At 43.2% G+C, this 24,079-nt stretch overlaps 1 protein-coding gene across 10 annotated transcripts in view; it reads right to left on the bottom strand.

Moving 5' to 3' along the window:
* Nucleotides 1-24,079, bottom strand: part of ANK1 (ankyrin 1) — a 1,037,654-nt gene that overhangs the window by 555,973 nt on the left and 457,602 nt on the right. For all 10 annotated transcript variants that reach the window (XM_086943592.1, XM_086943597.1, XM_086943588.1 and 7 more), the window contains 3 exons: nt 21,824-21,922; nt 14,112-14,210; nt 6,045-6,143 (listed from right to left, as the gene is read on the bottom strand). In XM_086943592.1, the coding sequence (XP_086799718.1) occupies nt 6,045-6,143; nt 14,112-14,210; nt 21,824-21,922 (297 nt within the window). The remainder of the gene's footprint in view (nt 1-6,044; nt 6,144-14,111; nt 14,211-21,823; nt 21,923-24,079) is intronic.

Below are 24,079 nucleotides of genomic sequence, written 5' to 3'. Positions count from 1 at the left end.
CTTCTCCCAATCAGCCTTTGAAACCACCATCAGACTACAGTTCCCCAAAAGATCTCTCTGCCCGCCATGTATTTCTTCAACCATATGTCTCTCAGTCCCATCATCGCGAGCAAGCTCTCTCTCACTGTCAGTTTTCTTTTACACTACCTGTTACTCCATCTTATGGTCAGACTCTGACTTCTGCTGGCAGCCTCTTTCCTGTTGTTATGCTATATGCCCACTGATACGTGATCCATCCCAAGGGCCACAACCTGTTGAGTTACCCGATTTTCCATCTACTGAACAACTCCCATTTTAGGTCATTCTTTTCCTAATTCTTCAGTCCTCATTCCTCCCTTTTATTTCCTCATTCCTCACTACCCATTCCTCACTTCTCACCCATCATGTTCACTCATTTCTTTTCATCCCTCATTCGTCCTATCCCATCCCCATCCATAATTCCTCATCAATCACTTCTCATACCTCAGACACCATTCCTCATCTATCATCCATAATTTGTGCTTCCTCATCCAGCATCCATCATCCGGTATCCACCATTCCTCACCCATCAGTTTTATCTATCTTTCTTCACCCATCATCCCTCATCCATTAGCCAGTGTCTCACATCTTTCATGCCTCATCCATTATGCCTTGTGCACCATCCCTCATCCAACAACTCTCCTTTGTCATCCCTCAAGCATTATCCATCATCGTTCATCCACCATTCATCATTGTTCATCCATTGCTCATCATTCATCATTTGTTATCCTTCATGACTAAGCCACCATCCCTTAATAAACATCCAACATCTTTTTATTCAGCCATCATTATTCATCCATCATTATTCATCATTCACCTCTTATCCCTCAGTCACACTGACCAGACCTCTTCATCACTTCAAGAGGGTTGAAAACAAACACACTTTGAGGCCGTGCCTCCCCAAGGCCAATCTTTGAAACAGACAGAAAGGGCATGCATACTGTGTGGCCATATTTTAAGTGAAGTGGGTCCTTCTCTCTTTTGGCCCTAGTGCCACTGCTGCACCAATGATTGTCAGGGCCCTTCATACTTCCAGTTCATGTAACAACGTGTTACCCCCTTTTCACATACATCACTGCTTTGCATTTGCACATGAACACACACTCACACACACACACACACACTTCTTTTTCACAATGCATTTCTCACATATTGTGCTCTGAAAAGGGAAATTCGAATATTTCTGCTGACAAACACACATGCACATATAAATGAACGTGCACCCTATACATTAAGAAAGTTCCCACGGATGAGACAGCTATTGCAGACTACATAGAATATGTACAGATGCCCTGGATTTCCAGTGAGCATTGTTCTTAATTAAGAAACAATCAAGGTATGACTAGAAGCGCGACTAAAAGCGCGTTAAATCTCCATAGTAACGTCACTCCGATGGGCCAACCCGCGCCCAATCAGGAAGCAGATAAAACTATCAACAACAAGGCAAGCCAGTAAAGAACACGGAACAGGCCCAAATCGCGTTATATCACCATGGTAACCCACTCGGGATTGGTCAACACACTTCCAATCAAAGTGCGGATAAAGAAGTACCAATTAGAAATTCCCTTATATAAGGTAGCCGGTAAGAACAGTGTAGTTGTCTAATCTTTTATCAAATTGAAGACGGAACCGGCGACGCTGTGACGAGTAGGAGCAGGGACGCCGAAAATATACACAAAGGTATGCTTAATCAAAGGCGCTATAGAGATAAGTGGCAAGAATAGCGGTCTCTCAATTAAACAATGGGAGACATCTCTGGCTAAGTGACCAAGCTGTAAATATTATAAGCGACGAAGTAGCTTAAACTTCTAAAATTTAAAATACTAGAATTAACAATGTGAAATTTGGGTACCAATGTATATAAAAGCCCATCAATAAATAAGTTTCACTATGTAACTCGCTCCATGGTAGATCAAAGTGGGCTAGTGGCAGGCATAGCGCGCTCTCAGTCTAGGATTGGGAAACATTTTCCGGTTGTGGGACCGTCTTTCAAAAAATATCACGGACAACCATTTCAGCTTGAATATCCAATTAACTTAAATAACCTAAATTAACAAAGAGTAGTGTGGGAACCAACATAGACAACATCCCAAAATTAAATACATTCTTTATAAAATTTGTTCCCAGATTGCAGTGGGCAAAACAAACAGGACGGGAGGCCATCCCCTGAACCTCTCTGTGCCGATATCGATTTAGGCGCCATCGACTGCAGCGGCTTGCCCTTACCAGAATAGGTGAGTGTTATCACTACAAAATGGAAGACAAATAGAAACCGCGACTATCAGTTCTTGAGATCCATTATTAAAATCCTTTTCCCATTTCCATAAGGAAGCTTCATATCCTACATACTAAGGTGGCTCCCTCGCACAGTGTGGAAGGCCATTAATTTAACTAACCAAGGTATTTAGAGTCATAATGATTACCCATGTCCTAATAATAAGGAGGGTACAACAAATAATACAATACCAATATCTTGTTTTCTGAATATATAGATATTTCCAGCAAAAAACGCATCAGAGGCCAACAGATCGTACAAGACTGGGGCGCACTATACCACTAAAATTTAAGTGGGTTCATAAATAACGACTTGTCTTAAGGTAGGTGACTTTTCCGGCCCCTAGATCCTTAACATGTGAATTCGAAATTTCAATAAATTAATTCTTGCAGAGATCCATCTAATCATAGATGGGTTCCTGCAATAATTTAGGATAACAAGTATGTTATAGCCTCTGAAACTACGCACTTTTTAAGAGGATGAGAATAGAACAATAGACAAAGGCAACAACTACTGATGTTTCATATCTTTCATATGATTAGGACTTTCTTAATGGTTTCTTAACGGTACAAAGCCACAATGTATTGATCTATAATAGTACTCAAGAATAATTTGTGCAGAAGATATGTAAATACGGAGTGATGTGTTAACATAGAGTGAAATGTAAACAAAGATAGACTAACTTGTAAAATGCGATTTGTGTACAAACAGATAGCAGTGGGTAATCTTGTGTTTTTTTAAAAAATTTAGAATCGTTCCTGAAGAAGGTGTCTTATAAAGAAAAACCAAAACGCTGCGTCGACTAAACCTGTGATTCTTGTTTTAATTAGGATGAACTGTATAATATGTTGAATGATTACCTCTATGTTTGCTTACATCGTTGTTTTTAATATCATCAAATGATTCAGACTGTATGGAATAACAATAAATGTGTACACCTTTTTATCAAAACTTATTTCTATTAGTCTATATTACTGTCACTCTGTGTCTATAATAGACATTGTTACAATTACGAACATATCTGCTACACCTATTCATGTTTTGTGCATGTGTTACACATCAGTTGTTTGCTGCCTTTTGTCGTAAACCCAACAAGAAAGATTGACCCTGGGTCTCTTTAGATCTTACAATACACAGAGGGACAAAGAGTACCTCCACTGTATAACAGGTTCTCAGGCCTGTAAGAGAGGGACACCCCGTATTTTCTCACCAATTTCCCCCTGGTCCCATACAACTACCAATAGGGGGCCTCCTTATATATTTTTCTATCGATACCTTATGAGGCCACTAGACACGCAAGAGATATCAGTAGCATTGAGCTCGATGAGATCGGGGAGTGCCCCCGGATCCGACAGTCTCACCGTGGCATTTTATAAGGAATTTAAAGATCTCCTAATTCCACACTGGTGCATGATTTTCGAACAGATGGGTGAGGAAGTGATGATGCCAACTTCCATGAGAGAAACGCTTATAGTAACTATCCCAAAGCCTGGTAAACCGGCGGATGAATGCTTGTCTTTCAGACCGTCACATCCCCTGTCAAAATATTGCGGGGTACATGACAGAGATGTCCCTTATCCCCTTTACTTTATGCCTCAGTAGCCGAGCCGCTCGCCTGCGCTTAGGGAATACCATAGCCACAGAGGGATCAGATTCCCTGAATATAATCTCATTGTGTCGGCATACACGGATGACACGCTGTTGTATGTCAGGGACCCCAAAGTCAATCTCTCCCCAATTCTTGACGAGGTGGTAAGATAGGGTGATAGATCAGGCTTAAAAATTAACTGGGCAAAATCAACAATATTTCCTTTAACTCCTGCAATGATACCAATTGAGCTGGGCTATCCTCAGCAGTGGTCAACCGAAGCAATAGGTTGGAGTCCGGGTCCACACGGATTCTGCCTTGGTGATTATGGACAATTTTGGCAGACTCATCTCCAGATTAGAAGATGATGTTGAAAGATGGATTTGGCTTCCTCTGTCGATACTGGGACGTATATCCCTCATAAAAAAGGTAGTGCTGCCCAGATTTCTGTTCCTCTTTTTAAACATACCCATCGTATTGCCTATGCATATTTTTAAGACAATTCACGCGCTTCTCATTAGACTAGTCTGGGCTGGGAATCCGCCGAGGGTCAGTTGGAATGTCTTGACACTCCTGTTCTCCATGGGGGTCTTGGTGCCCTGGATCTGGAGCTCTACTTCAGGGCAGCCCAGAGCTTCCATGCCTACCACTGGCTGCATGAGGAAATGTGTCCTCCGTATTTATTTATAGAAAAAGTTGCTGCAGCGCCGGAGCAATTGCCTGTTATGTTGGTTCGAGTTTTGATGAGAAGGACTGGGGTCAAGGACTCTATAAACTCTGTGGTATACGCCTGGCACAACCTGTTGAAAAGGCAGGCAGTAACTATTCTATATTCCCCATTGACCCTAAAAAAGTGGTTCAATTGGAGGCCAATAAAGCGAGAGAAAGGGGTGGTCCTGGCTCTTGCCAAATTAGTGATTTCCAATATTGAAGATTTGTTTGCAGAGGGTAAGGCCCGCAGCTGGGACGAATTGACTGTAGCAGATGGGCATCCCACACAGTTGGTACACTTTCAGAATGCGGCATGGGCTGGGTGAGGTGTAGGGTGCTGAATTGGCGGAGCCTCCTGAGCTGAGGGCTCTCATCCATATTATAGTTTGCAAATCTCTCAGAAAGATGGTCTTCATCATAGACACTATAATGCAAGATGACAGGTGGCATCACTATTTGAAAGCTAGAATAGAATGGCAAGCAGATCTAGGAGTGGCACTAGAGGATAGGGTGTGGGGATATTGCTGTGAGATTACCAAAAAATTTCACTGAATGGTAGACATAGATTAATCCGTTTTAAAGTTCTCCAAAGAGTCTTTTAACACCTGAGAGGCTCCTTAGATATGGGTTGCACGATTCGGCTGCTTGTGAATGGTGTGGAGTGGACCCTGTAGGTTTCCTACACTTGGCTTGGATGTGCCCGCATATAGCCAAGTACTGGGGGCAAATCTTTCAGTCATTGAGTGAGATTTGTGGTTTGGTACCCACGATAAACCTACTGATTGCTTTTCTGGGATATACAGGCAAACTGCCCAAAGATGTGCGAAGATTAATCGATATAGGGCTATTGCTTGCTAAATGTAGAATTGCTATTAAGTGGGCGAGGGGCCCGATTTCTACTATCTCTGATTAGTCCAGTAATATGATCTACTGTAATATGCAATCGGAACTGTACAACAAACTGCTGCCTCCGCAGAGTCGTCCTAAGAGCTTATGGGGTCTGTTTCAGCAGTACTTGGTGGGAAAGGAAACAGGGAGGCAGAGGGAAAACCCAAAGAAGACAAGGAACTACCGATCTAAAATTGCTTGCATAAATGGAAGGGTTGCATTTGCTAAAAGCCGTATAACTAGATTACTGTATAATACCCCCTCCACCCCAGAGGGAGATGTTTGCAAATTCAAAGGGGGCAATGAATTACTTACAAGGTTTGCTCTGCACAGTTGAGACGAATATGTTACTGACACAGATACTGTAACTTGGTCATTTGCACTGTATGTACTATGTTCTGCATTTCAATAAAAACGTAATAATAAATAAATAAATAAACACAATCATGCAACACAGGCAGTCACGCACTATTCCGCTCTCACACTCCCTCTTTCTCTCTTCCAGCCTTTTTCCTTGCAGTTACCCAGTTTCGCTCATCAAAGAGATAACTATGGATGACATACCTTGGCCTTGGCATTCACTTTAGCCTTATTTTGCAGTAAAAATGTTGCAACATCAGTGTGTCCAGATCTGGCCGCCATGTGCAGGGGGGTCTCCACCTTCTGTATTCACAATAAAAACAGTGCAGAATGTAATAGAACAACCACACAATAGTCTTTCTGAGTGCAGGATACAACAGTACAATCGTACCCTAGTCAAACATTATGCAGGAAATGGCAGGACAGTCATGCCCTAACCAAATGTCATGTCGATTACAACAGGACAACAACAGGCAGAAACAACAGTTAACAATGTTAAAAGACAATACCTGGATAAAGTGTGAGATCAAACTGGACCATTACAAACTGACAGTGTAGGATGCAGAGGGACAATAAGTGTTGGATGCAGAGGGATAATATCAAACAACTTCAATCTGAGACAAACAAAAGTGTAGGTTAAAATTAGGGACACTGCATCCTACAATCCATTCTAGTAGCATCTGCATAGTGGACGAGGGCACATGAATGGCTTCCAAGCCCTGTAAACGTGGTTGCACTATTGATTTTAAAAGCAGTCTATTACATTTTCCAATGGCCTTTGGCTTATATTCTTCTTGAGCAGTTTTTCCAAGCTCTCAATCAGAACAATACAATTATTTGAAAAGAATACTTTGACCACCTTTGACTTTCTTTGATTTTTACTAACATTCATTAAATATAGTTTTTTTTAAATACTTACATTTTGTTTTTAATCACACAAATACAACAAACATCATTGATGTCCACTCAGGTAACATTACACAGTTATCCCATTGACAAAATGCAGTTTCACAGTAAGAATAATACGATGTACGCACAATCATGAGCACTGCTAATGTACTCCAACAATATGTGATCATTACCAGTTTCTCATCATTGATGGTTTACCTGGGGTGTTCCCTCAAGAAAGGATGCCACCATAGAACCCCTAGTCTTTTACTGTACTTAATTCGTTGGACTCAAGAGATGGGGCCTGGGATGAGGAGTTCTCGCTGGGACTCCTGATGGTCCATAATGCATTCATTGTGTCCCTGTCATCCCCCAAGTTTCCAAGTCCTCTGCTGACCAGTCATCTCTGCCGGACACTTTAAAATGGACGTCTTTGGCTAATGAACTCTTCATGGTATCTTTCAATCTTGCCTTCACACTAGGGCATTGTATGTCCAACCACCCAATGGCCTCTTCGCCAACATTAACACCATTAGCAAAAATGTATACAGCATTTTTTAATTTTTTGGTCTAGTGATAACCGCAAATAAGCAGCTATCAAGAGAGAGCTCAAATCAGACTCCAGTGGCCCCCACATAATCTCCCAGTCACATCTCCAAAAATCTGCATCTCTGTAACAGGTCCATTCGAGATGGTAAAAAGATACACCAAACTCTCTACACCTCGGGCAGACGGCTGTCCTGCCCGGAAAAATTCTGCTGTGCCATAGCGAAATATGTTTGGTGGAGATAATTAAAATGCAGCAGTTTGAATCATGCATTACATAAAACCTCACATTCCAAGCTAAATGCTGTTTTCCTGTGTGTCTGTGAGTTGTTCTCCAATGTCCCATTCCCATCTATTTTGTCCCCTATATTAAGGTTTGTACCTGTCTGTCTTCAAAGCGTATATATACCAGGGTCACAAACGGTCGTCCCGCACCACTCCACAATATGGCATCAAGTATGGTCGTAACAGGAGGTATATCTGGAAAGTTGTCCATATCTCTCTAGCTGTACTGGCTAGTTTAGCAAATTGGAAAAATGGTCCGGGACTCACTCTGAAGGCTTTGTGCACTTTTTGAAAAGTTATAAAGACCATTCCCAGGTGTAGATCACCCAGCATATGACATCCTCCCACCGCCAGTGAGCTACAGACATGTCTCTAGCTATATGTTGAAAAGGCTGGAGTGCTCATATGTCTAAGTCATGGGAAGAATGAATGTGCCTCAGAACCCTCTTGACTATGTGTTTCCAGAACCTGCCCATTTGATGTATTATATATGGTACTTATTGGAAATATTTCCTCCTTTCTTGAGCAGCTCCAACAATGAAGTGTCACAGCGCGTCCTCTTCAGTAGTTTCGTCTCCCAGTTGTTGTCATGTATAACCCACTTGGCTGTGTGTTGCATCTGTCATGCATAAAAGTAAAGCTCTAGATCTGGAAGCCCCACTTCACCCTCAACTTGATCTCTTTTCAGTGGAGCTAAGCCCACTCTGATGCGTTTACATTCCCAAACTATTGAGCTTAGCATTATGTATAATTTTGTGAAAGTGGCGGTAGGCAATGGATGTCCCCGTGATCGATAATGGCAGTGTATTACAAAATTGTATTGACTATTGCAGTTCCTCTATTATCTTTTCCATCCTGCATTCATATTGTCGGTCAGCTGCTGTCGTTACATGTATGCCCGAGTATCTGACCCTACCTATTTCCCACCTGAACCCCAACTCTGGCAACGGCTCCTCCAGGAAACCCGCCAGCATCCTCAGCAGGAATAGGAAGGTCTTCAGTTTGTAGACCTGAACCCTGCTATTGAGCAGATTGTCTCCAGCCATGCCAGAAATGTAGATACAGAATCTCTGAGATGTCTCAAATCAAATAATGCATTGTCCACATATAGGGATAACAAATTTTAGAGGCCCCCACCCTGTTCCCCCATTCTGACCACAATCACCATGGGTTTAAAGCCCAATGCGTGACAATAAAATGGATCCTGTTTCCTGTCTGTAAGTAAAAAGTTGCAAAGATTTTAATTTGGGGGGGCCGGGGCGGAGGGGGGGGGGTACACTGTGTTTGGGTGACCTTTTGGGAGGAAGTCCACTAGTGATGTCCATGTCCCATCAAAGCTCAGGTGTTCCCCTTTAACATTACTTACAATCCGCTATACCAATAAAAACAAATTGAAGGGGAGTGTTTATTCCACAAAAAATCTATTGCTAGCTTACCCTCTCCCCCCACAAGCCCCCCGACACACACACAAAGCAATTCCATAGCACTATTTTATCTGATTTGGACACACACCTCAGGTTTTGTTGTCTGAGGCCCAAAAAGTATAGATTTGGTGTAAGTGGCCCACAAATGTATTTTTAACCACATTTGACGTCTATTTTAAATTTTGATTATAGTTGCATAAAATCCAATTATCCTTGTCTTTAGACAGCCACATTTATATTGTTAAGACGTGGAACATAATTTTCTTTTTCAAATAATTTGTTTCTGGAATCCTGCTCACAGGAGCAGGTATTCCGAGTTTCTGAATTGTAGGAAGTTGGCTCTCTATATGATACTGTCACTAGGTGGTAATACCGTGCACAGAGACCAGGGGTTCCCCAAGAGTGTACAGGGCTCAATGCAAAACCCAAAGTGATCTATGAGTGGTAGTGTGGGCGAGCAGCCTTAGGCCTAACACAGAAGAGTGTAAGACATTTATTGCACACACATGATCAATAATGGACACACAACTCAAGGAGATCCAGAACAATTTTTATAAAATTATACTTTGTTTGTCCTTTCATTTAAGACACAGGTCTTTGTAATAGGGTAAGTAGGTTTTCAATTAAAAATACTTTTGACTAAAAATCGACACTTAGAAGCTTTTTCAGACTATCCAATGTTATCCTGGGGGAAAACAATATTGTGGATGAACAGGTGAGTATTGAACTTAAAGATTCAGTCTTCAGGGCCAAAATTCAGCAAGGGCCAGGCTCAGGTAAGTACCAAAACTGCACCACCAGCGGAACAGGATTGGCCTGGTTCAGAGGTCAAAATCGGAGTTCAACCCAATGCTTTCCAAAGGAGACAGGGGGGCACTTGGAGCCACACTGCTTGTAGGTAAGAAGATCGGTTGTAGGGACCAAGCTTTGGGAGTTACGTTAAGCACAGGGGGAGGGGCACAGAGCAGCACCAAACCTACACCACCAGCGGCACAGGGTCGGCTGGGTGCAGGGTGCATGTTCGACGTTGGGCGCCCAAAACTTCTCAATGAGGATTTTCCTGACGGTAAAGAGACTGGTGGTGTGGCACTGGAGGTTGCAAGAGGAAGACTAGCAACAGCAGAGGTAAGTTGGGATGTAGGGGGTTTTAGGGACACTGTTGGTTCAGGTCACCGAGGTTCAGGGGCTTCGGGAGCCGGGGTGCCTTTGGACGTTGGAATCTTTTTACCGGAGCTAGTCGCTGTCAGGGGGAGCCTCTGGATTCACACTGCAGGCGCTGTCATGGAGGGCAGGAGAGGTCAGCCAATGCTAGGCACAAGGTCAGGATAGTCAGAGAGACTTCACGGCACAGGTGAGCCACTCAGACTCAGGCCATGGGCGTCGGGTGCAGAGTGGGCTGGGGTCGCGGATCTGCATGATTCGAGTCTTTCGATTCGGTTTCTTCTGGACAGGTCTGCTGTCCTCAGGAGATCTGAGTCTTTATTGAAGGCCATAGACCTCCCAGGGGTTTTGGAGGTCGCTGGGCAAGACAGGCCGCAGGTTTCGTAAAAGCAGGAGACAGGCGGGTCGGGCGGGGGCAAGGCAGTTGTCGTCTTCAGTCTTCTGCTGCAGGGTGTCTCCTTTCTTCTTAGGTTGTCGCAGTTCTGAGGGCCAGGTCTGGGGGAGCCACCAAATTACTAAATCAAGGAGGTGTTTTAGAGGAGTAGCAGTAGGACCAATGGCAACCTCAAATGGGGTGATTACACCCTCTATTATGCCACCCTCCTGTGGGAGGGGGCATAGGCCTAGCCCTGTTTGGAGTGATCCCTCCATCTTCAAGATTGAGGTGACTGAAAAGTGAGCTTTGCCTCGCTTCCCCCGCCTTACGGATGAGGTTGGCAGAGGTGGGCAGAGGTGGGCATAATTTTCCTGCTTGTTTTCACGTCCAAGGTGGGGGTCTAAACCAGGCGCTGCCATCTGCTGCTAGCAGCAGAGGTTGGATGGTCGCATTACAAAAGCGGCAAGCCCTTGAAGCTTCCCCTCTTTAAGCACTGGCTCATCCTGGGGGAGGAGGCATGACACCTCTGCCCAGGTTGTGCATTTTATCTGGTCGCAGAGAGCAGGGGTTGTTTATCCAGGGTTTTAGAAACATGTCTGGTGGTGGCTAGCTCCCTACAGCTAGTCAAAGACCACACCATGTACAAGTATTTGTACATGTAAAGTACAAGTATTTATATATAGCGCAAATCACTGACCGAGGTCTGTATCTAAGCTCTTGCTTAGGGAACCCGTCCTGGTATTCCCCTGTGAGATAACCCCGGCAGGGTATCCACAAGGTGAAAGCCAGGCATCCCGCCGCAAGGGGCTGTTGTGGAGATTAAGCAAGCTATTGCCCAGAGTCGCAGAGTGTGAACCCGTGAGTCGAGAAGGCACCGGAACGAGAATTATCGAGTCCGTGGAACTTTTTTAGCCCAAGACCCGCCGAGGCGGGGATTTGAACCCTGGTCCAGGGCCGATCTCAGCTTCCGGGCCTGCCACCTCTAACCCCTGAGCCACACTTCTCCACGGTTGGTAAGGGTTCAGGGGGCATCTCTAAAGTGCCCTCTGGCTACACGGTTCAATAAACCCCACACTGGCATCAGTGTGGGTTTATTGAAAGGAGTAGTTTGGAACCAAACACTCCTGTGTTCAGTGAAGCCATCATGATGCTGTGGAATGCGGGTTCCCAACCCATGTACTCTTAATAGCTTCACTGGCACTTACAATATCAGGAAGTGGTGCCCAATATTGTAAGGATGTGCAGATGCTCAGGCAGATATGTCCTCACCTGTAGTATAGTGCACCCTGTCTTAGATCTGTGAGGCCTGGTAGAGGGGTGACTTACCTATGCTGCCAGGCAGTGCTAGTTGGCATGGCACCCAAGCCGGGTGCCATGTCGACTTTGTTGTTTTTTCCCTCACAGGAGCATTCAGGCTGCAAAAGCAGAGGCATAGTCCCAGTCAGGGAGGTCCCAAGGGACCCTCTTCAGCTCTCAGGCCCTAGATACCCAAGGTACCATTTAGTAGGGCCATACTAGGGGGCAGATGTACAAATTGGGAGTTTCTTTTTGGGAAGAAGCCCTGGCACAGGGCACATGGTTGGCAGGGACCGTGTGCACTACATTCAAAACCACATCAAAACCAGGCAAAAGGTGGGGTACTAACCATGCAAAAGAGTCACTTTCTTACCGATCAAACACCGGTAGAAGCTGTCCTGCGGTACCCGGCCCGACCTAGAATTCTCAGAGGTAACTCGAGTACCTGATAGTAATCCTTACAGAAATTGAAGGGCGGCCTCATTAAATCAAACTATAGAGGCTACGCTGGTATCTTAGAACACCACCACCACCGGAATGCCCGAGGGGGCACCGGTAGGATCCCGCTACCATTCACCATCAGCGGCCCCATTGAGAATATCAGCCTGACTGAAAGTTAAATTGCATCCTCTGACCACCGACAAGACACTAGGTGACCCACCCCCTAGAAGCGCGGACGGAGGTCCAAACTTGAACAGCATCACGGGTGTTTAATCCAGACCAATTGTTGGATCACGGCCAAGGTTTCCTTCCCCTGCTCGCCCCCTTTCCATCACCATTGTCCTGAAGAAGACCCGCAGCCAAGGTCCTAAATATCCCAAGAGCACTAGGGTCGAAACGTCGACGCTCACCAATTTGTATGCCTGTACCCCTCTCAGTTTAATTTTGTTCCCCCCTAATTGACATTTACAGGGGAAAGGCCCATATGATAGCGGAGGCTTTCCTGCTTTGTGTTATGTAAATATTATAACAGCATACTACAATTGTCTATTTTCCATTTTTTCCTCTGAATCACTAGAGCACCCTTTTTTCCTTCTTCACTGACTATACTCTTGATAGTCTTTTGCGCCGTTTAAAACTGTTTTATTAAACTGTAAATAAATATGTGAATTTTGATACAACAAGCATCCACAGTGTGGTTATAATCTATTGTTTTTTCCATAAGCTAAATTTGTTAAACTTTTGGGTATTGTCCACTTTTGAATATATCTCTCCCATTGTTTTGCTTGAATCAATGTATGCAGATTTAATCGCATGACTAAGAAACAAGCGATATTCGTATAAGTTTTTGTTTAAATCATAGTCAAGGGGCACCATTCTTTATACACTTTCTCACATGAACATTAACAGGTTCCCAGGATGGAGAACAGAACAATAATGCCCTACAGTAGAGAGTGTCATAAATAAAAGTAAAATAAAACTGTATAGGAAAGGGTTTAGGTTTATCACTAAGTATCAGACTTTACTAGATAGTAACCGCAATACAACAGAACACACAACCTATGGTAGAGTGAAACAACAAGACCAACACACTGAACAGTATGGACCTAACATACAGCACAACTAAACAGTCCTACTTTACAATTCTCAGGCTTCACAACAAGATAACACTCAAACCCTACTGTATACAGCAAACAAAACTACCCACACAACCAATTACAGCAGAGATTAAAAGGAAATACGCATTACAACATACATTACAAAACATAGGAAACAGCAAAACCATCAGATCTTATAGAACAGCATGTACAATCCAAAAGAACAATAACTTCTTACAGTACAGAGCATGAGAAGTATCAGGAGGACAATCACAAAGCAACAGAATAGCAAAGTACTGAAAAAATAACATTTTATGAATGCAGAAAATGTATTGAAAGCACTAATTTTCTGTTTCACATTTCTTTTCTCCTATAACTCACCATGTCCACTTGATACCACTTGCCCTTCTCCCTTGATGACCTGGAGTATTGGACTTTCTCCACACTGTAGGCTGACTGACAATTTGGGACTGATTACATTCCCTTTCTCAATTGCATGTTTCCCCTTTCACCAGGATGCCGGACAATGGGCGCATCATATGCCTTCTATGCGACCATTGTTGGACGCTAGAAAGTTGCGTCCCCTTTCCACCCTATCTTACAAACCTCAGCATTTTCCTGGGGTACTGTATTGTCTTCACATAGCATGCTTTCCTTGCCTCAAACCCCCCATTTTCTACAGTGTACAACTTTTTTGCACTGTAGTGCAAGTGCTCTGCTCCCGAATTCCACCCGCCCAAAGAAAGCTGCTACTTACCACATTGAAAACATTGGGTGAGGCTCCTCGCTGCAGCAGGACCTTGACGATGGGAAGGTGACCCATGAAGGCAGCTACATGAAGAGGCGTCAATCCAGACTGCAAGGGACAGAGAAGGTCACTGAGTTGGGTCTGGTTATACAACAAGGAAGAGACATGGCTATGGGACATTTCAGGCAATTTGATCAGTTCCGATAGTGAGAAACAGAAAAAAACTGTAAAACAAGACAGAAATAGGCGAGTCTAAACTGCAAGTGATAGAAATGGTTTAAGGAGAGGGCTCAATCTAAAGGGTGCCAGGGTGGGTCATGTGAAAGAGGAGTCTTTATTGCAATCAATGGTGGACAGGTCTGTGGGAGGGGTCGAAGAAGAGTGGACAGTTCTAGATTGCAAAAGAAGGACAGCAGTGTGGGGAGCAGTAAGGCAGGGGGTTCAGTCAACACTGCGAAGCAGAGCCAGGTCTATGAAAGGGATAGGTCTATGCTACCAAAGGCAGTTAGAACTGTGGAAGATGTCAGGCTTAATGTTTAATCTAAAATACAAAAGAGCAGTAATACTATGGAGGAGATGATGGAGAGGGGTCATGGACATGAGTCAGTCTAGTCATCAAAAGAGACAGGGCTATAGAAGCACCAGGGCGAGGGATCAGTTTAATCTAGGAGAGAAAGTTAGATCTGTAACAGTGGCCATCAAGCATATTCAGTGTTCCATACAGAGAGCAAAGGAAGGGGTGAACCCAAACTACAAGAGAGTGAGAGGATGTGGCATTACGGCGAGAGCTACTGACTTTGGAACTGGGGAACCAGGTTTGAGTCTCAACGTCAGCTCACCATCTTGTGATTCTGGGCACATCACTTAATCCCTTAATCCCCTGTGCCTCATAAATGAATGTGATCTTGTGTAATGTAACTGGTGGTCATGTCAAGCACTCTTATACCTTTGGGTCGATTTCACGCTATATAAAAAAGCAGCTAAACAAGACTTGTAGCTACAGGTGGGGTCATGGAAATCATTTGGTCCAGTCTGCACAAAAATAAATAGGCTTATGAGAGGGTTCATCTGATATTAAGGATATACACAAAGGATATCAGCTGTATCTCCAGAAGAGTGCCACAACCAGAAAGAGGTTTTTAGTAAGGTTCATCATTTCCTTGAACTATTTGTGGTCTTGGTCCATGGAGGCAGCCCTAGATAGCAGTGTGCCCTGCTATATATAATCCCGCACTGCAGCAGTGATGTATTCTGTAGCTCTAACCAACATGTACGGCAGGAGCCACTGCCACTTTTATTTACCTGTATGGGCAGGGCACTGCTACATGGGTTGGCTAGAAGCCTGGGTACCCAGAATATATAGCAACTTCTAGTCTCTCAGGAGTGCAACTGTGGTCATTGTTTCTTTACTTTGCCAATGCGCAGAAAAAGCAAAAGAACCACAAAATGGCAAAGCCATAGAGAATGTGGGATATACATTAGCTTGAAGTGTAGAGAATTCTTCCTGCAACGTGTGTCAGTCCCAAGTAATTTAGCATCTTTACACTCAGTCAGCCCTCAGTAGGCATAATGCATGGGAGATGTACCCTAAGACCTGGTAAGTAGGCCCAAATCACTAGAGCTGTCAGTTCCTCGAGCACAGCGGAACCACCCTTTCAAATGAATGATCTGTGCTTGCTGAAGTCAGATCGCATTCGCAATCGAGTGCCAGTGCATGTGGCGGTCCTTCCTTAGTGCTGCGGAACCCCCAGTGTTTTCACGAGCACCATCTTAAAACAGTGGCAACTGCTGACAAGTCATGAGTTATATGGACCCATAGTACTATGGTAGTTTTCCTACCACCAGTTATCTCGATGAGAGCTGAAGTGTCCATGGTTTTAGCCGGGCTGCTGAGGGCTCATTGAGATGGAATTCAAGGATTCATTGGTCAAATGGCTGATTTGGTTGCTTGGCTCCAATTGGCTGAGAGCAAATATATCTGCTGGGGGGCGCAATCATAACTTACTTGTAAATCTCCATTTACGTTGTAACCTACCCGTAAAAATTGAAACCTACATGTTTTAATTGAAACCTACCCATTCATCTCTGCTGTTTCTTATCTGCATGCTTGTCTTACACTGTACAGTGCTATGATACTTTCGGATCATGTTCACACATTATAAAAATCTCAGTTAATGAAAGATCACATGTTGAAGTATTAGTCCCAGCGTTCGTTTGTGAATCAATTTTGGGACCAAAACTTAGTTTACCTAATGTGGGACAAAATGTCGAACTCTGTCCTTTTGCATCCCGAAGCATAATACTTGATGGGCAGCCTTCATGTGTGCAACCAAGCCAGTATATGAATCACTCATTTTATACCTCAAACAGGCAGTGTTTACTTATGAATATTTAGATGCTGTTCACAGACTGCAACCCAGAGATTTTGCGAGGTTCCGTAGGGAAGAGTCTTAGGTGAGCCAAGAACCCCTATTGTTATCAGTGTCTGCATTTTCACTGCTTAATAAAAAGGAATCAGTCTGGAAACGTCTCTCAAATAATGTTCTGGTGGAGAAGAGTTGTGTCCACCAGGTAAAGCAACATCAGGTATGAGGCGGTATCAGGAAAAGATGTCCATCAGACTAAGACCACTAGACTGACGGGTTGGCACACGACCCCAACAGCAAACACAGGGGGCACTACTAAAGTATCTGAACAGCACAAACTCTTCCCAATATTTCCTGAGAAGCAGCAAGCGCAAACATGGAGAGACACAATGACAAGGAACACCCCAGCAGGAACACAACAGCAAAAGACACTGTAAGTCAGCCAGGCTTCAAGGATGCCTAGAAACCTACATTCCTTACAGGATTGAAGGTACAACAAACGTGCCACGTCATAACGCCACACCAACAGTGAACAACGTTTTCAATGACATCGAAGACCAAGTGACCTTCACTAAGAATAGCATATTCCCATTCTCAACAGCCACAATCGAGCGAGAATCCCAATGACCCCAAAGACATCCAACTGTTAAAGGTCTTCCAACAAATGAAGTAGAAATTCAGGACAAAACACCTTGCAGCACCTCAAAAATGCAAGCATACAAAGTGGAACCCATCATAGGCAATTTAGCCCTCCTCATCTATCTTCACCTGAGCATAACTCTTGCCACGCCCAGATTACGAGTGACCCGCAGGACTTGTTCAATACAAGGCCACATTACACAACAGATATTGCCCTCTCACCAGGGCCTAAAATCAGTAACCACTCAACTGTAACTCTTGAAACGCCCTATACACACACGTACCAGTTTCCCAATCAGATGCGGGGATGGTCTCTCAGTTGGGAGTAGACAGCGCAAGCAGGGACGCTCAACACACTGCTCTTAATGCTATATTCTCCCCACAGAACAAATCAAGGGGCAACAACAATATATTGAAGAGGCCAACACCCTCTGCCTCCTGCAACATATTCTGTCCCTAATGCAAATAACATCTGAGGACATTACCAGGCTATAATTTGAAACACTGCTCCTCCTTTCCAACTTAGAACCAACCATAATAACCTGGGGTTAGCAAAAAGTTTGTATTTGCGTAGTGTTTCTTTGAACTAAGAACAATAGACCCGAGAAATACCCATACATCCTGCTCCCCAGAATGGCACCTACAGTCGGAAATTCACCAGCTTCTAGTATCCTGAAAGGAGTGGGTAACACAACTAATCTGACATCTCAATATGCTTCTCAGATTTCCATTAAGCTTGACAGTAACCAAAAAGGCAAGCATATAATTTCTTTACAACAGTCCTGAATCACGACGATTGGAGTTTGATTTCTTCCACAATGGGGACTAAATCTACAAACTATTCTTAGACCGCGTTACAATGCCTCAAGTGGAGCACGACAAAAGCTCACTTTAATATCCTTGAACGTTGCAAGTCTAAAGCACATCCTTAACCAACAAGAGCCACTCAACTTCCTAAAATCTGGAGACGTATTATGCTTACAGGAAACCAGGGCTTTAGCACCGATTCAGTTAGCAGGGTACTACGAGGTTCAACAACCAGCCTCCAAAAGAGAAACACTTTGGTAGACTCTCCGGAGGCCTGTCTATCTATATTTCGACAGAACTAAAGGTCACATCAACCAAACTCGGTCCAGGATGTTCCATGCTTCAAGCAAACACATTTGGTGGATATCGTTAACATGGTTGTTCTAGTCCCTTTCTCCTAATTAATGTCTATCTAAATTTGCATGGATCTGCCAAGATATTCATAGTACTAGACTTCATCGAGGCTCTTGAGAACTTCTTATGTAAATTTCAACCAATGAAGTAGGGAGTTTCAACATACCCAAATTGGACAGCCATTTAACAGACAATGAATCCAAGCCCACGGTCCCCTACACTATTAAAAAGACAGACTGTCTAAACGCACATAACTTGACTCCCCTACGGCTCGAGGGTCCTCCTCCTAACGCATTACACACTTTTAAAGATACCTCGACCATAGACTACACGAATGTGGGTAAGACTCTATTCTATTGCCTGAACACCTTCTCAATAATTGCACACTCCGAAAAGCGACTAGCCTGGTTCTGTGAGTGGAAAGAATCCTTTGATTTTCAACGTTCTCACTCTGACTTTCTCATATGCATCCAGCCCCACTTAATTTCAGACCCCTTAACTGACACAGTTTACTCCGACAATAAGTGGCAGAAGGGTCTCATCTCGAAAGATATTTAGCAGACAGGAGATCATCAAAACCATGTGGTACACTCCTGAATTAAGTCGGTTTTAATGGCGGCCGCTAAAAGCATAAAAAATACATCTAACTGCTCAGTTTAACAGCAATACAAAAAAGGCCTACCGATTGCTTTTGTGGTCCAGTAATCAAGGTCATATTGCACCTGAATTGATATACATCCAATCCTTCGTTTGTAGTAACAGCCTGCCAAATATATTAACACCTTAAACAAAGCACCCAGTTATAGAGGGAATTGTATCAACTACGTATGTGGGCTCTATTCAGATACAGCCATACCTAACACTGTATTCAAGGTCCGATACGACCAGCCCAAGGACAGTCTGGACGGAGCACCAGTGAGGTAGTTCGAAGGACAATCAAGACATTCATAGAAAAAAAGAGAGCTCAGGCTCAACGGCCTTCCAGGCACACTGTTCAAAGCTGATGCTCAATTTTGAGCAGATCTTCATACACCCCTACACAAGGAAAGCTTTGTCAATGCGCAGGTCCCTCAATCCTGGAGAGGATACCCGATTTACAAAAAGAGCAATAGAGGCAAGATTGCAAACTATCGCCTAATTGCTCTATTAGACATTGAGAAACAAGGATATGCGAAAATGTTTGTGCACGAACTTGAGGAGTAGACACTTGGAAAGAACTTGACCCCGTTCTATTAAACAGGTTTCCGGCAAAATTCCTCAACCACTGACAACATTGTTGCTCTGGCCTATCTCGATGACAGCTCACTTCAATGTTTCAGACCTCCACGGTTTGCTTGCTTCATCGACTATTCTGCGGCTTTCGACATGGTGGACAGGAACAAGCTCTAGGCCTAGCTTGCAAACTGGGGCACACCTAACCCTTTACTTAAAGCCATTATTTCTATTTACTCAGATACTTGGGTTTACTTTAAGTCAGATTGTGAAACATAGCCACGCACCACACACAAACAAGCCTAGTCCTCAAGCAAAGGTGAATATTGTCCATAATATTATTTAATTTCTATTCTGCCGATTTGGGCCATGCACTTATAAAGGCAAACACAATGCCCCATAGGATAGGACCTTACAGACTGTCTATCATTCAGTACGCTGATGATCCATCATCCTGGACCATCCCAAAATGGCTTGCTCCGCATGCTGAATGAGCTAAACAACTATAACTCAGATAATATGTTGGGGGTTAATGCCGCAAAAACGAAGGTGATGGTCTTCAGGAAACACAAGCACAAATCAACATACAGCTGGAGGCTTGGGAATCTTAAAATTGCACCAACTTCAAACTATAATTATTTAGGCGTCTGGTTCTCAGAGAATGGTAAATCAAATCTTCATTTGAAACATCTCACAGGTAAAGCACCTGTCTTAACATTTGTGTTATGCAAGCTACCTAATCTTCTACGTAGTCCATCGACAGAACACATAATAAGAACTATCAAAGCAAAACTACTGCTGACATCTCATACGGGCACCTAGCCTACCCAGGGAAATTGTGCCTAGCTTTCGATAACATTCAGTGTAAGGCGTATAGAAGAATTTGTAATCTTTTGAGGTGCACCCGACGAGAACTGCTAAGACTTGAGTTTGGAGTAATAGCACAGGCCCTTGAATGCAAGCCCACTTTTCCTAAATATTTTTTTTCTATTCATCAGGCCGAATCTTGAGCCCTAAAAACCACTTTGAAGGAGATTTAAAAAAAGACAATCTGTGGGCCCTACACCTACATGCTGCTGCAAAGGATCTGAAAGTTAACCTGGAAGCAATGGTGACGATGACTCCTGTTACAAGAGATGGAATGAAAAAAACAAATTATAGTGCTATCACAAGAGGCAAATCTAGATTTGAAAAAACAAAATAGAATCAGCCGTCTATGCTTCCTCGATTACCAAATTGTACGATGGTACAAGAATGAAACCATACCTGAGCTTGGCCCTAAACAGGGAGTGCGATTTATGCACCCTACGTGCTTAACTTATGGTTCTTCCAATAAACGAGTTGAAAAATCGGCACCTGTTACAACTGAATGCAGATTCTGCTAATATAAGAAAGAATGATAGCTGCACTTACTCTGCTTCTGTCCAGAAGCCTTACCAGCACAACGCACTTTATTGAAACCAATGCTTTTAAATTATGGAACTCTAACGTACAAAGAAGCCCAAACCTCTGTTTGAGGATTACCACCCTCATGGACTAAGCCCAATTCGGCAGGTTTATGAGTAAAACATCCAACGTCATCAACCTCAATGAGTAGCCATGGCTCACAGTAAACAAAGGAACTATGTGTCAAAATTGAACATCTTTTGAACTATGTATAGGTTGCCCAGGTTTTAATTTTAATTTTAGTTTTTTTTATTTTTCCTCATTAATTTTATTTGGTTTTATTGTGTGTTGTATCAATTTTAAGTAATTGAATCAATAAATTATTAATTCATTCCATCAGACAAGGATCATGCCATATTGGAAACTTTAACAGGCAATAATCTATATCGAATAAAGACTGCATAAATTAAAACTGGGAGCTATGTAAGAGGCAGGTATATACTACTAGGCAGAAAGCTATGCGCACCAGAGATCAAATTAGGCAAAGTCTATGTCACACCCTGTACTATACTACCAAATTTGTTGTGATGCCATACCGTTGGCAGATTGTGTGCTATTTAAATGCCCGGTAACAATTACAGTATCAGCCTCGGTGGTATATCAAATAAGTGTTCCATCAGGCAAGAGTTAAGGCTGGGAACTCAATCAGGCAAATGGCGTTATCAAGCAGACAGTAATATCAGATGGAGAACAAAACAGAGTAGAATAATAGAGAAAGAGATCTGGCTGAGAGAAAAGCCAGCTAATAATGGATATCAGATGGACTCTTGTCAGGGAAGGTGATGCCAGGAAGAGTGGTAAGGAATCAGAGAAGATTCGGCGTGCAGATATGGTTACAGTAGGCACAGGCTGCAGTGGGAGGAGCAAGAAAGAAGGAGAGGGGTGCTAGAGCTGTACCTCTGTGACCGCGTCGATGGACGCCCCCGTCTTTAGAAGTAGTTCCATCACACGGATATGATTTTTCTTACAGGCAATGTGCAGCGGCGTAAAGCCATTCTAAGGAGAAAAACAGAGGCATATCAGTGTCAGAATCCATCACGAGCGATAATACTGTCAGAATACACAGCACATCAGTAATGACAACAGTGTATGATGTGGTCGCAGATACATCAGTGTACATTATGCTTCAAAAATGGCATTGCTGTACCCTGAGTCATGCAGGGCACTTGAGTTTGATATGGGTAACTGATGACATTAGCATGTTTTGTGCATCAAGGGATGGGATCAATACGCACTCTGATACAATGGCAACCACCCAATGTGTGTTGAGAATCAACGATAGCCTCATCGGTGTGAACCATTGAAGCCCTTAAACGCAATATAACTAAAATATGAAGTTGTTAGAGTTTGCAACGACCCCTTCTTGACATGAGTGTGTGCTGCGAGACAAAGTTGACATGTGTGACATAAATACATAATGAAATCATTAGTGTGTGCTAGAAAACGATGATGCTCAAATCTTAATATGCTGAGAATTTAAGATGATTTCCACTTGTGCGATGAATCCTTGACCAGTGCATTTTCCGAATCATCGATGACATCATTGGTGTGTGGTGAGTCTATCTTGACTACTGTAATTAGTAGATGGTGATATTGTTACACTGTGTTGTGAGTCAGTAACCGCATTACCAAGTTATGCTGTGCATCACTGATGACATCAGGATACGCTGTGAGTTGATCATGGCCACAGGATGGGTTGTGAGTTAATGGTGACCTTATCAGTATGTGTTTTGAGTTGATGATAGGGTAGGCTGCAGCTCAGGGTATTTTCAAAGAGTGTTGTGAGTCAGTAATGACACTAAGGGCTGGTGTATGTTAGTGAAAACTTCAGAGCAAAGTGTGAGTCAATACTTCTATTTTGAAGTCAATCTGTGAGTCAATAATGGCATTGCCCATGTGTGTTATGAGTCGTTATTTCCTGCCATGGCCTGCTTATTTATTAATTAGAAACAGTTTACTTACCCATGACAGAAGTTGCAGCTTGGTGCTATTCTAAAGTCACATGCTCTCCATAAACTAGTTTTCCACCCAGGATGCCTGGTCGGGGGTATTAAGCGCTATAAAATGCAATTTCAAACCCACCTCTGTGGATGACTGACCCCGGATCACTAGAGGAGGAGACTGATCAGCGTGCTGGCAGGTGCTCTTGGTAACCAGGGAAATCCAAGGGTTCTGTGACTACTGAAAGCGTTTTACCTTGACAGATGTTTTGAAAATAGCAATATAGCCCAAATACCCCTCCCCATTAAGGTATTAACATGAGGTTAATTTGGTGCTTGGCTGTTCTTGCAGCTGGAATAATTACTCCACACAGCTTGTTCGGTGTGAATAGAGGCAATGAACATAAATGTCGGTTTCAACGTAATAATAAGAAATATATTGGAATTGTTGAACGTCTTAGACATAGTAGACTTTTATTTCAATTGCCATCAGTGCTCTCGACATATTTACATGCACCCATGGCCCTGGGAACTCTTTCATTTGAATTATTGAATCAAAATGAGGATTAAAAAGCACTCCTTCAAAATGTTCATTGCTGCAAGATCAGTGAACTTGTCTGTGTGGCCTCTTGAATCATGATGATATACTGTGTTTGGCTCTTATACAATCCTTGGCAGCTCTAGAGACTTTCCCCATCTAGCAGAACAATGTGAGTGGCTGCTATTTCGAGTAATTTGAAATTTGGACTTCGCTTCAGCTAATGGTTGTTTACATGACTGGGGATAATACGCCACAATTTATTGTTTTTGTACACAGCGTTGTCCCCAAGACTCCTTTTCCCCCAGGATGCTGCCTTATTTTGTTGATTGATGAAATACTAGCAACACTTTTGTTGTAAAAGAAATCATGCACATTGTTAATACAGATGTGTCTGCGAGACGTTTATAATTAGTGCTAATGCTTTAATTCTTCCCAACTCCCTAGGCATTCTCAGACACAAACAATGAAAACACTCTTCAGAGGTTTGGCTGGTGAGTTTTCTATGGAATTTACAGCCTATGTGCAAATCAACATAAACATGGTTAATTGCTACTGAGAATGGGCATGTATAGATGAAAAAAGAAAGCGACGATGGTGGAAAATGGAATTCAAGCTGTTTTTTCACAGCACAAAATGCCTGTATTAAAGTTTTTCCTTTTTGAATTTATTTGT

The sequence above is a fragment of the Lissotriton vulgaris genome, chromosome 11, assembly GCF_964263255.1.
Source record: "Lissotriton vulgaris chromosome 11, aLisVul1.2, whole genome shotgun sequence".
In the NCBI taxonomy this organism is placed as follows: Eukaryota; Metazoa; Chordata; class Amphibia; order Caudata; family Salamandridae; genus Lissotriton; species Lissotriton vulgaris.
Note: the sequence above shows the minus strand (reverse complement) of the source record. Positions and strands in the feature narration are given on the sequence as shown.